General features: G+C 38.5%; 1 protein-coding gene across 7 annotated transcripts in view; it reads right to left on the bottom strand.

Annotated features, from left to right (window-relative positions):
• Positions 1-605: 605 nt before the first annotated feature.
• The window catches only part of LOC110031968 (protein DA1-related 1-like), a 95926-nt gene continuing 82502 nt past the window's right edge, over positions 606-14029 (bottom strand). For 5 of the 7 annotated variants that reach the window (XM_020735427.1, XM_020735426.1, XM_020735425.1 and 2 more), the window contains 6 exons: positions 5540-5659; positions 4888-5124; positions 4737-4799; positions 4487-4605; positions 4105-4163; positions 606-997 (listed from right to left, as the gene is read on the bottom strand). In XM_020735427.1, coding sequence (XP_020591086.1) covers positions 675-997; positions 4105-4163; positions 4487-4605; positions 4737-4799; positions 4888-5124; positions 5540-5659 — 921 coding nt within the window. In that variant the 3' untranslated portion in view covers positions 606-674. The remainder of the gene's footprint in view (positions 998-4104; positions 4164-4486; positions 4606-4736; positions 4800-4887; positions 5125-5539; positions 5660-14029) is intronic. The other 2 variants (XM_020735430.1, XM_020735431.1) reach the window with 2 other exon arrangements.

Genomic DNA, 14029 nt, shown 5'->3' with positions numbered 1-14029 from the left:
ATTTTCATAAGCATCCAAATGCTTGCTGGCATTATGATGCCCTTATACTTGAACAGTTGAGGACCTTTGAACTTTAAAAAAAAAAATACACCTCCAGAGTAGAGAAAATTATGTAATAATCTCCTGGCATATGTTCAATATTCTACTAGAAAGACTAGTCCCTTTCAGCCTTCTAGTGGTCAGGCAAGGTATCCGGCTGAGCGATAGGAGGTTGAAATACATGTGTTTGACTTAGGAAGCGGCAGTAGATGCTGGTCCTGACACACTGGTTATTATTAATGTGCGCCTGTTAGGCGAAGGAAAGCCCAGTCAGAGCCGCAGAATCAGCATCGGATATGTTCTCACTGCTGATGGAAACAATGTAGTTATTAACATCATTATTAAAATCAGCCGTGCACAATTTCCTTCAAACTAGAGAATAGCTTCACATAGATTATGCTAAAAACGTTACCACAAAAAATATTCACAACTTAGGGCTACAGCAGTTCGGTACTTCAAGATAAAAGTAGAAAATGGGAAACACTCTAGTTTGAGATACTTGAGGAGCGAAGATAAGAGAAGCAAGCACACAATTAAAAATGGTTCAACCCCAAAAACTACACCCATGGTGGAAGCTCAAATCTAAGATGAGTGTGTATATATGTGACAAAGGGAAAAAAAAGGAAATATAACACTTATATAGGAAAACTCCCAGTAAATTTGACATGTTCAAGAGTACATATCAAGCCATACTGAAGAACGGCCCGATTGCCAGCCCTAAAACCATCTCCATATGCCACTGAGGTATCTGATTCTATCTGGTGTTTGAAGAAATCGCCCAGCTTCCTCTCCGACTGTGATCTCCGACCCTTCTTTGTTGCTGCTGAAGAAGAAGAAGAGGCTGATGAGCTGGACGTGAAAGAACTTCCAGTGCCTGACATGATCTCTGAATCTAGCCACATATGAGCGAGTACCTGGCAGATTCCTTCTTCTACTTCTGGACTCAGTCCACGGTACCCTGCATCATTAGGGTGAAACCAATCAACTAATATCTATTCCAAAAAATTATGAGAAATAGATGCAATCATTTTATACATTTTAGCACATGGTGCTGCTACAATTACGTAAGGTCAAACGGATGACATATTCTGAAAAAACTAATAATGCTAAGTCCCCCCAAAAACTATGGGTTGAGCAATTTCAGTAATTACAGTAGTACCCATCACAATATCTAAGAAAAACTGCCAAGATTAACTTTAAGTGCCTGTTCCATATCATAAAATGAATCACAAACATCAATTGCATCCACAAATCACAGAGAATATACCAAATGACAGAATAGGAAGCGGTATATCATTGACATGAATTTGCCTGTATTGGTAGGAAATATCCAAGAATTTGTTATAGAGAAAGTTGTCCTCCCTAGTAAATATTTACTGAAACTCAAAGCTCTGTTCAAATGGAAGGAAATTGAAGAAATGAAATGAGATCCTAGTTAATTATGAGTTGATTTTGCAATTGAAGGCACTGATTTTAGCTGCTCACTGTTCAACATTTTCTGAATGCCGACATAGACTAGGAGTAGAAAAGAAATGATCAACATTATGGCTTCAACAATTGAAGTGGGCGAGAGCAGCAGAAGCAGGGAGGTGCAGCGACAGGAAACGGGCAAACATGCAAGAAAAAAAACCTCATTGGCTGCAGCAGTACAGGTGGGGTGAAATCAGATCAAGTGAAGTACGACGGGTAGGTGTTATATGCCAGGATGGTTGTCATATTTTCATTAAAGGAATAGTAGCGTAAAGATTATACTTTATGCAATACTGTAGTAAAAAGGCATGCCGAAAAACACTATCAAAATTATCTCCTGTTCATCTTCTTCCTCCAAACTTTTCTTGCAAACAAACTAGAGTTGCTTGAATAGTGTATCTTCTTCCTTATTTTCCTCGGTCTTTTCTCGATTGAGCTCCATCAATCAATTTTATCATTATTCAAAAAGAAAAACGTGAGGCTAAAGTTTATCCAACTTAGCATCTCATGACTCAGTGTGTTTCATATATATATTAGGTCCTAATAAAAAAGGAATTCATCCACAAGTTTGAGTAAAAAAGTTCATCCTCTTTCATGTGCATTAATTGGGCATAAAATTGATATTTCATGTGTTATTTTTTATGACAGTTCTGACAAATAATATTGTTTTTATCTTTATTGCTATTTCCCCAGGTGGTCTTGGTGGATCGACTAATATGCGGGTCATGAGCAAGTCTAGAAATAAAAGAAAGGCAAATGTAGCCTTGAAGTGGTCGGGTACCTCCTATATTTTTCCACCAAGATATCAATGTTAAAGGCATGTTCTAAGATCCAACAGTCATATCACTCAACCTTACTCCTTATATCAGACATAAATTCAATGAAAAACTTATGTCAGGCTACCAATCGTTATTCAGGAAGTGGTTCTAGCAACGAGGTCTTCAAAATTGTTCAGATAATCAGTCACTACATGCTGCAGTGCCTTAGACTGTGGAGGTAGGTATGGAATGAGAGCACTTCTTTTATTTCCTCCCACCTACGGGCACTTCTACTACTTATCCCTTCTTTGCTCAAAACATTATTGCAGGAGAATTTAACACGTTGATTTGATTTGAATTTAACAAAAGTCACCCTTTGGTAGTCATTCAGTTTATAGTAGTCAAAGAATTCATTCTTTATTTGGGTGATATGTCCTGCCAAATGTGGGTACTTCAATTTTGATTCTTCTAATCGGATCAGCAAATGGTTCTTCCCAATGGGAGTTAATGGTTGTGATGTCTTCGAATATTATAGTTAAATTTTGGACTAGGGACGAAGTCATCCTCAAAATAATATACAGGTATGTGATTTGATCATTGATTTACCAAAAATTCACATTAACAAATTTTTAGTTTATTCAATTTTTCAGCCATTGATTGAAACTAACATTGCTTTTTTATGTATATCATCCATGTGGAACTCTAATTCTCCCGACTCTTATTGAGGCCTTCGACATAATCTCTCGTGTAATAGACTTTGGTGGCATAATGATCACGTAGATGTAATTGAGCTTTGAAAATATAGTGTAAAAAAACAAAAATATGTTGAATTAATAAATAAACCTAGTTTAAAAGAAACTTCCAGATGAGGAGGAGCATATGTCAGAAGCTCACCATATGTGGTTGAACCTTTGTTGACAAAAAAATTTTAGGTTTGATTTCAAAGAAAACATGTTGTAGAATTTATGGTAGAAAATAATTGTGTACATGCGATAAAAGTGTGTACGAGGCTTAAAACCCCTTGCAGAGATAATCAAAATATTAAATTAAAGAAAACATAAAACGGCGTAACCACCAGTGTTTATAAAGACTATTCCGGTTCTTCAGGAAACCTATAGCACATCAAAAGTAAGAATTAAGGTTATTCAACAACTCCAATAGAAGTGTAATGGATTATTATTAAAAATTTGTAAAATAACAACAAAATAACGCAAAGAGTCTATCCCACCATGCTACAAAAGATGTTTATGGTTGATAATTTTCGGTCTCTACTCCACAAGTGAGCAAAATGTCAACCACATAAAACTTTGATTGACAAGTTCGAAGCAAAGACACCAAAATAAAACAACCGCCATTATTTCCTTTTCCTATTGATACATCATACAAGCCTCGTACTACATGACTAGTTGAATAAGGATTGTCAGCAAACTTATTGGCATCACAAAGAGTTAAAATCTGTCTCCGTATAGGGAACTAAATAGAAGGTTGATTAAAGAACTAAAATGAATTTAACCATTTGCATTCAAATTAAGGTCTCACAAATAATGTAACAAATCAATAGAAAAATTAATATGACATTTCATTGTTTTAAACAAAAACTTGGCATAAGTCAGTGCAAAATAATTTCCACAAAACCATCTTAACACCTTATATAACATTAGAAATGAATGGTGAATCAATATTCATAAAGTTGGCCTTAAATGATTGGGATAAGACTTTAGTTCTACTGTAAGATGCTCTGTTGTATAATAGTTCCTGTCTTTCAACAAAATAAGAATAAAAAAATAACTAAAAACCAGATTATAAAAGGAAAATGATCAGAAAACTCATAATGTACCTTTAAGACGTAGCCAAGCATGCATCATCTCATGAGCTAGAATTGACCCAGTAAGTAGCCTGGAAACCAAACATAAAAAAAACAAAATTCATTGTACTGATGATAAAGGAATTACTCTGAACAGCCTGGACCTACATTTTTCCTTCTTTTTTTTTTTTTGGAAAAATAAACACTTAAAATTGGCCTTTAGGTACATATGTTCTCACAGGCAAATGGATGCGCTTACATGAGGAAAGAGAGGTACATATTGGTCTATGGTAAATTGTAATGAAAGCATAGCCAACCAAATTTAAAAAAATCAATGAGGTAAACGTGCATTGGAGAGCGTACAAGAAAGAATATCAAAACCAAAGAAGATAAGGAAAAACAAAATTATCAAGACCTTGGAAGCCCATACAAGATTAGAATGGCTGTGACTTCACATCGCCGGGTGAGTCTATATGGCTCTGTCATCATATCCACTACCCTGTTACCAGTCCCAATCCGAGGTCTTCTACGTATCTGATCAATGTAAATACTGTCAATTGAAAGCAGGAAATTTAACAAAAAAGTTGAAAAATGATGTAGAATTAAACATCCTCATTTCAAGAAATATGTCAGCATTTCATTAGAAAACACCCAAGTAATCTTACACTGCTAACCGTCTGCTCTTCGGACAGACAGAGACCTCTAGTTTCAGAAAGATGATGATGTCCCTGTTATATGTTATCCAGTAAAAAGTATCAATAAATATTTTTAAAAATAGAGAAATAAAAAGGATATAACATAAGTTTAGCTGAGAACTTCATAAATTGAAAGTAATCGTACACCCTTTTCTCCCTCCATGGCCTCATTTAAAGCTTGCCTCTCCACCAAAAGCAATGGAACCTGCTGTTCTACTTTCATGTTTAAGCCTTCGTAAAATTCTTGTATATCTAGGTAAAGAGATTGGCATTCAGTAGTGTCCATTATCGCTGAGTCCAAACATTCAAGACACAACTTCCGCCCATCATCCAATGTCACAAAGTTTGCGTCTCTTGGCTGAATATCAAATAATAGAAAGATAAAAAGTCATCATAAATGACATCAAGTCCATATTTGAACCAAGATTTTCTTGAAAAACATGCTAACTAACATTTTCATGAAAGATAGAAGATAGAAAACATAAATAGCTGCATCTGCTTGAGAATCTAAAATTAAGTTTCCACAGTAAAGTAAATTCACTATTATGCCGTTTGTAGGTTACTTGACAGGCACTTTGTCTTCGACCACAAGGTCGTGTTAAAAAAACTAGCACATTCGGGTTTGTGTGACTTATAAAAAAACAAGTCAGTCGTATGTGCAATTTCAAATCCGCTTCAATAACTGTTCATATTGTAAGCATCAAATTGTGCGGCCTACATTTATTAAAAGGCAAGCATAAAGGCATCTCCTTATGATGTGTAATAAAACCAACCTCCACTAGTTCACAGCTGCAGCATCTTGGCGAACCATCAGTTTCATGTGAAGGACAATACTTCTGTAGCCAGAAAGGGTGCGCCCTGTATTCAATGAGACCATTTATGTTTGTTGGGATCTGCAGAAGGGACAATAAAAAAAAGAAGAATTAAAAGCAAATAAAAAAAAACATGAAACATCTAAAATTTTGTATTGCCCCCAACAATGTACACCATCAAGCAAGTTTATTTCTTTTAGTGGAATAGGTTTCAATAAATCCTCAAATGATGACTGACATGATGACTGATGACTAGTTTCCTTGCAGCTTTTGATACTTCAAAACTGCTCTAGCGTTTTTGTTGATTCAACTACAGATGACCGCATTTTATTTTAATGCATTGAATGAAGTGAAAATTAATTGAATTAGTCTAATGTAAATTATAAGTTGCCTGCTTGACATGGGAGTGGATCTCCGCCAAGGTGGTGGGATTTCCGCCACCAATTTTCCGTTAGGAAATCTTGTTACAACGACGCCTAGCGTAGGGGCAAATTTAACTTTTGTCTGGATAAGGGAAATTTAATATTTTATTGATATTATTGTTGGGTATAAATAGGTTGGTTATGTCTAGGGTTAGAAATATGCATGAGATTAAGTTGTGAGTCACAGGTCTAGGGTTTGTGAGAGATTTTCTACCTTTCAAATTGTAGTAATTGGGAGAGATCACCTACCACTCGAATTGTAAGTGTTTATTTTTGTAATCTTGTTGAGTTGTTTGGATTATTACAGAAAAATTGTGTTTGCCCTAATTTCTGCAAAAATCTGTGTCAATTTTTACGTCGAATGTTAACAGGTTTTCTTTTCCACCCACAAATATATTGTAAGTGTTCTATGTGTAGACATATAAAGATACCTTTTGCTTGATTTTGATCCTGAAGATTGTTTCTCAAGATAACTACTCTTAAGAGTGTTGTACCCTTCTTCTCTTTCAAGTGGTGAGTTTGTTGTATCTTGATCGAGAGTAGGTGGTGAAAACTCTTGATGTTTATTTATCGCCGACCAAACCGCCGACCCATTCCTATTTGTTGATTTTCCTCCAGTACAGCAGCCACTGCCGCTTCCCTCTTCCATATCCTAACCAATTCTCTTATTTTCTCCTCTTTTCTAAAAAAATCCCCAACGTATTGATCCTCATATGCCATCTAGAAACCCTAGATCTCTGTCATTTGATATCAGAGTCAATATCTAATTACAAAGTCAATATCTAATTACAAAGTCAATATCTAATTCCAATATGTAACCCTAACCCCAAATCTCTTCGAAGATCTAAATTTTTAATTCCAAAACCTAAATTTTCAAAACCAAATATTCGTACCTCCACCAAAATCAATCCTTACACCCTCCCTTTAAATCTGAAACTTTCAGCAAACCCCTAAAAAACTACACCTTTCACTTAACCAAAACCCTAAAGTGAGGATTACTCTTCACGCGCCAACGAGAAACACACAAAGAGGCATTTAAAATATCACAATAAAGGATATGAAAGTAGAAATCCTCCAACTGCAACAAAGATTTTGTTGAATTTTAAAGGAGACAACCCGAGAAAGTCACCCGTAGTAATAATAATGATTTGTCAAATCAAGAGAATAAAGTTAACCCCTTCCACTAAGATTTCTTCAACGATGAAGAACCAATGCCAAAGGGATTTTGCATTGAATATTTAGAGGACACAATGACTTTAGCTTGAAGATCAACTTGCAAGCTTTTCTGACGACTGTATGGGACCAAGATGAGTTCATTAAAATGGCACCATACCGTAGAACAAATCTTTGGGTACAAAAATATTTCACAAGACATAAGAGTCATGTTAGCAGCCTACAAACTCAAGAAGAGTTCTTTCTTATGGTGAGGGACTTCAGTAGAGAGAAGGTAAGAGTAATCACAATATGATTTACGATAATAATGAAGATACAACCTAAATATCTTCCCCTCACACTATCGATAAAATATGATCCTAAAACTCTACAATTTGTATATGAGAGATTTATCCATGGAAGAGTATACAATTAAAGTTAAATAACTCATGCTAATATATAATTTGGTAGAGCCAAAGCACACTATAATGTGTTACCTAAGAGGATTGAAGCCATTCATTGATAATGTAGTTCAGTAACAACCGTATTGATCTATGCTTATTTCCGTTTCTCTGGTTCCTGTTATTCTCCTATTTAAACTACATGTTGGACGACATTGACATGCTTCATTTTCTCTTATTAGAAGCTTTAAAAAAAGAGAGAGAGAAAAAGAGACATCTTTGAAAGGAGGGGCTCGGTTTGGCTCCTTGTGGTTGTCATTCTTGTTCGAATACATGTTGGAATTATTTCTTGCTTTGAGCAGTTGTTTTGGTGGCTCGGTTTAGCTCCCTGTGGTTGTCTTTCTTGTTCGAGTACATGTTTGAATTATTTCTTGCTTTGAGCAGCTGTTTGGGTGGCTCAGTTTTGCTCCCTTTACTACTCCTGTTCAAATACATGTTGGAATCTGTTTTGTGTTTTGAGCAGTTGGTTTTGGGGCTTGATTTTATTTCCTGTTATTCTCCCTATTCGAATATATATGTTGGAGTTTGTTTTAATGCTTTAAGAAGTTGGTTTTGTAATTCGGTTTTACTCCTCACGCCTGCTACCCATGTTCGAATATATGTTGGAATCTATTTGGTGTTTTGAGTAGCTAGTTTTGGGGCTTGGTTTTATTTCATGTTGGTGCCCCCCTATTCGAAATATATGTTGAATGAAAATTTGATTTTTTTTTAACTTTTGGAGCTTGTTTTGGGGGCCCTGTGTTGCTTCCTCTGTTGTGATCCTCCCTGTTGTGTTCTCTTGTTTAGTTTGGGTGTTAGCTGGTGGCTTTCCCCTTTGGCTGCTCCTACATGTGAGTTTGTGGCTGTTGGCTTGGGTCTGGTGGCTCCTCTTGCCGCCCCTACCCGAGAGCCCTTTGTTTGTCTCTGTTGGTTCCTTTGTGCACCTGTTTGGGGGTCCCTTTGCTGTTCCTGGTCGTGAGTCGTCGCCTGTAGTTCCCTTGTGTTGGGAGTTGGTGGCTTCCCTCTATTGTTCCTATCCGTGAGCTTCTGGTTGTAATTTTTTTTTTATGCTGGGCTCGGTTCACCCTCTTGGCTGCCCCTGGCAGTGGGCACTTGCTAGGTTCCTGGTTTAGTGTTGGGTTTGTATGAAATTGAAAGCTTTTGGCTCGAGGTGGAATTAAATGCTTTAATGTTGGTGAAATGGAATACCTCAACTCTTGTTATTTGGAAAAATTCAAATGCCCCTTTTTGAGGAATTATTTGTTAAATGTTTGGAGATGTTTCGGGATCCAATTCTGAGGGCTGAATTGATTGCAATAAAAGTAAAAAAAAAGGAGAAAAGAAAATCTTTGATTATTTGAGAAAGGTTTGGGAATAGCTTGGAAGTCTCTAAATCGTGCATTTCGGGGTTGTTCCTAGCTAGCATCGGGAAGTGTGCCCATCTCATTCCTCATTTGAGAGGTCTCATCGGGTGGATGTTTTAGGCTAACTCGCCTACCGCTTTGGTTTTTCTTTCCTAAATTGATTTTGGAGGTGGGTTAGCCTTCTTTCTTTTTCATTTCTTGTTTTTCGGTTCACTTTCTTTGCTTCTTGGATTGAGTTTTAAATGCTTATGTCCGATACATAAGTGCACGTATATAACCATGGCTATATATGAAACCATCAAGAAAGGTCGTAAGTTAGACGGTCGTTTTGGGGTATTAGGCCTTGATGATAAAGACATTTGGTGGTAAAGCAGAATAATATAATATTCTACAACATCGGGACCCAATCTAAGGACCAGGTGAAATGTATGATGACAATATTATTCACCGACACCAGACTAGCAGAGCACCCTTGCCTTCTTAGATTGTTGGTGGTCCCGGCCAGATGGTTTGATCGACTTGTGGATAATCATAATTTTATAAAAATAATAAGAACAGATACGATGCGAACATATACGCTATTTTCTAAAATATTTTGACTATAAAAAATTGACACTACTTTTCTTGTATACATGAAATCTATATGCATGCTAAAATATAAATTTTAAATAATATAATTTGATTGTCCACCTGTCAATCGCCGGTATTGGGCTAATGAGTACCCTCCTAAGTTGGTATAGTAGGACACATTTCTAGTTGAATGTCGGGCTCTATACATACGGGTGACCGATAGTTGTCTTCGGAGTCCCTCGAGAATACCTAATTCTGAGCCTAGCCCGACCCGAATGCTTACGGCTTTCTTTCGTTCTTTCGATTTTTTTTTATGTGATTTCCTGTGATTTTATCGAAATCAGATTTTTTATGTGTTTTCCTACGGCTTACTCAAAATCTTTGTAAAGCACATGTGATTTCTTTTATTCGGATTTTCTTCGTGTTTTCGACGGTTTTCTTTCTTGAATTACTGTGGATCTTCTGTAGTTTTTCTTGGCCCTTTTCAGGAGTCGTCGGCCCATCAGGTATACAAGTTTGTTTTATATTTACAACATTTATTCTTGCTGCTGCACACTTTACTACATATACACACAATTCATGACTGTAATACTACTGTTTACTGTTTAATGCGTTTCGTAGCATGTTCCTTTTATAATTATTGTTGTTTCTACAGACTTGCAGGGGACTTTTAGATTAGAGGCCAGTAGGACACCTGGTTTACGAGGTACCCCGTGGCGAGTTACTCACCCAACAACTGTACATTTATACACACCACTACCCTGAGCCTATAATCGATCTGTTAGGAGCTTAGAGTAGTCTTCCCAAGAAGCGGAGCGTGGAAGCAAGTGGACGGAGGGCGACGATCGAGACCACGATGAAGTGGCATAGGATGTCTCTTTAGAGTTAAGGTCCAATCGTAGGATAGTTGGGAAGTCACCGAGGTTCTCCCTGGATCTGTGACATCCCCTGCATTTACTTCATTGGCTCCTGAAAATAACTGTTCATATTTTAAGTCTTTCTACCTTGATTTCCTCATATTTATCCTATTTCCTCATATTTATACCTTGATTTCCTCATATTTATCCTTGGAAACCTAAACTTTGCAATCTTGAAGACAGAACCACTGATCTTAATCGAGAGTCTTCTTAAGAAATTTCAGTCATTTAAGATGTAATTAACTATAAAGATTTACCTCTATAGAGAACTTAAGAACCCAACTTAAAATAAACCCTATTTAATTTTCCATATTAAATAAGGGAACTTGTCGGTTTATAAAAAGGTTTCACAGATCAAACGGACATCACAGATCTTTTAGTCTAGGTGATTAAGCCTGTCAACAGGTTGTATGCATATCTTTCGGGATAGCATACTACTTGTGGTATCGCGCTCAGCCTCCTAAACTATCAAATACGTGAGGTCTGTTCGGTCTCACTTTTCAAAATTAAAATATTATTTCCTCAAAAATTATAATCATAATCCTATATATACCAATTAAATTAAATCCAAACGACGCAACCTTTTCGAGATAAAGCGGCCGACAAATTTTGGAGACTCCGTTGAGGATCTGTTCCTCTCCATTTTGATCAAGTGGTTTTGTTTTCAAACATCGGTAGTGCGTCCATGTCCCTAATGAGGCAGACTACCATTCTTCCGTTGGCATACCTCGCTCATTTCTTCCTTGGGTAGGTATGACCAACTCTGTTTGGTTCTGGAGCCATATGTTTAAATCACCCTTAAACAGAGAGGTTCTGGAATCTCTAGACCTTAAGAATGGGTCTAAAGGGGCCAGACCCCAATATGCGTGGTGGATTAGAAGCCACGAGTGGTGTTGACCGAAGCAATTCTGATGTAGGATTTCCCCCAGTTTTAGGACTGGGTCTTACGCTTCAAATCTGTTGCATTTCACTCTCTAAAACAATTTGAAATTTGTCATTTTTAAATTCTTTTCCTTTTATAATAAAACTAATTGAGATTTGAATAAATAATAATAACAATAATCATTTGGATGAGTTTCGAAAGAAACGCCCAGTTTGTCGGACAAATTCAATGACTTTTAATATTCGCCCCAGAAAATACTGTTACGATAAAAGAGCTTGGGAGGAGATTCATATTTTTGAATCTTCTCTGATTACAAAAAAAGTCTTCTCCGAAACTGATCTTCTCCTTCGCCACTGGAATGGACTTCGTTAATAGCCAGAATGAGTTGCCCGACGGGGAAGTTATCAAGTTCGGGCAAGGATTCGACGACACTGAAGTCAAGATCCGAAGTGTCCCTGTTGCTGCGGTAAAGTCTGAAGCAGACGAGCCCGATGAGCCTGTCATGGACCTTAAAGAGGGTGTTGGTAGAAAGGAGTTCTACCATTGCTGCAAAGTCCACCGCTAGGGCCGTCGGGATTGCCTCCAGGACTGTTTCTGCCACTGTTACTAGTTTGTGTCACTCACCTGTTGTTACTCCAGCATCAGTCAAAGGGAAGGGTGTTTTGGTGGTCGATGAGCCATTTGTTGAGGGTAGTTCGACCGTCATTTCGGTGCTCTTTGTCTTTGAAATCAGGTCAAGTTCGCGGTCTGCACCTCTAACTCGAATGCAAAGGAGAAACAAAAACTGGAAGATAACTAAAATTAAGAAGATGAGGACTGCTGAAGCTACTGCCCCTGTAGTGACTCCGAGAGAGGAAGCTGGACTACCCGGGACCTCACCTCTTCTAAAAGGAAGTAGGTTCCACCCCTGGTTAGCCACCCTCAGCGAACAAAACGCTTTGAAGATCGCCGTCACCACCTCACTGTTGGGGTGAGAAGAGGAAGAGGTCCCCGCCTTTTTCTGAAATTCGTCAGGTGTTCGAAAGAATTAGCCTGGAAAGAGCGTTGTTCAGTTGTTGAATTGTTAAGAAGAATGGGATGCGCCGTTTCACCACGAGTGCAAGCTGAGAGTCTAAGGAAAGACAAACCGATCCACCAATTCCACTGGTCTTCCTAGACGGAAGAGACAATGCAATATCGTGTCCCCGCTAAACTCCGCCTGGGAGAACGCATGACTACCTTCGCCACCTACAGAAAATCTACGGAGTGTCTATCGATCAAGTCTTGTCATGGGCCAAGGGTAGCCTTCCCTATTAAACAATAAGAGTTTTTATCCCCAACAAAAGCACCAGACTTTAGCAAAAGACCGTTCGTTGATGTATCTGGCCCACGTTGTAGGAGGCCCACCACTTACCGTCGCGCTGATACCGTCAGTAGGCCATCTGGCCCCGCAACAGTAGTGCTAAAGAAGATGGTGGACCATTAGTCTGATTCCTGTGGAAAAGCCCGAGGTTGAGAATCCTAAAAAGGACTCCAAGTTCGAGGAGTCAGTTGTCGCCCCAAGGGTTACCCCAGAAGAAATTACTCCTCAAACGTCGCCGATTGACCTTAAAGTAACTAAAGGAAGTCCAATTGAGGCAACTTTGGAGAAGTTAGAGCAAACATCAAGCAAATGGCCAAAGAAAGAGGAGACGAGCTGAGGTGTGCAGAGGATCTAACGGATTGGATGAAAGAAGATATTACTGAAATAAATGTCGTGAGACTAGGGCGTCATCATCCTTGCGAGATGTCTCAGAACCTACCGAGGAAGGGGAGATTAAAGCGCTGCAAAGCGCTGCGAAGGGAGGTTCGGCAGAAAGATGAACAAGTCGAGCGTTTGGAAAGAAGGATGGAGGAAATGATCGATGTAATCATGACGCTTCAGAGTTAACCTCAGCCCCTGAAGGAGACACCCGTGGAAGTGAACCAACTAGAGGTTGTCCAGGTTGCCAACGATAAGAAATAATTCGCTTCTGTTAACAAAGAGGAGCAGCCGAAGAAAGATTCTGCTCAAAGTTCAATATCAGAGAAAGAAATCAAGCATTTGATAGAACAGTAGATGAAAGAAGCCCCGACTCTGGCTAAAGGGGGAGCATTATTTCCGAAAGGTAGAACTTATCCTGAAGAGTTCGATGTTGTCCAGTACCCCACGGGTTTCGTGCCACCGCAGTTCAAGACTTTCGACAGGACAGGAAACCCTCGACAACATGTTGCACACTTGCGAGCGAGTTGCTGCAACGCGGAGGGTATTGACGCTTTGTTGTTCCGCCAGTTCGTTAGCAATCTTTCAGGTGTTGCTTTCGACTGGTACATCGAGCTGTCAAACGGCTCCGTAAAGACATTCGCGGAGTTAGAAGACCTTTTTGTTAAACTACTCGCCGGAGCCCAGCAGCACATTACTGTCGGTAATCTCGTGGCGAAGAAACAGAAGTCGGATGAAACTCTAATGGACTACATTTTACGATGGAGGAACTTAAGCATGAAGTGCGAACCACAGCTCCAGGAGCAGCATGCAATTGAGATCCTACTAAAAAGCATTCACGGCCCGGTGGCGTTTCTTCTTAAGGCTATTACCATTAAAACCTTTGAAAAGCTACTGAGTAAGGTCGCGAGTCTTTAAGAAGAAGCTAAGCAGCTTGGTTTTCTTGAGAAAACTGAAAAGCTGAAACCAAAAGCTGAAACCAA

This window comes from Phalaenopsis equestris, unplaced genomic scaffold (genome assembly GCF_001263595.1).
Source record: "Phalaenopsis equestris unplaced genomic scaffold, ASM126359v1 Scaffold000873, whole genome shotgun sequence".
Classification (NCBI taxonomy): domain Eukaryota; kingdom Viridiplantae; phylum Streptophyta; class Magnoliopsida; order Asparagales; family Orchidaceae; genus Phalaenopsis; species Phalaenopsis equestris.
Note: the sequence above shows the minus strand (reverse complement) of the source record. Positions and strands in the feature narration are given on the sequence as shown.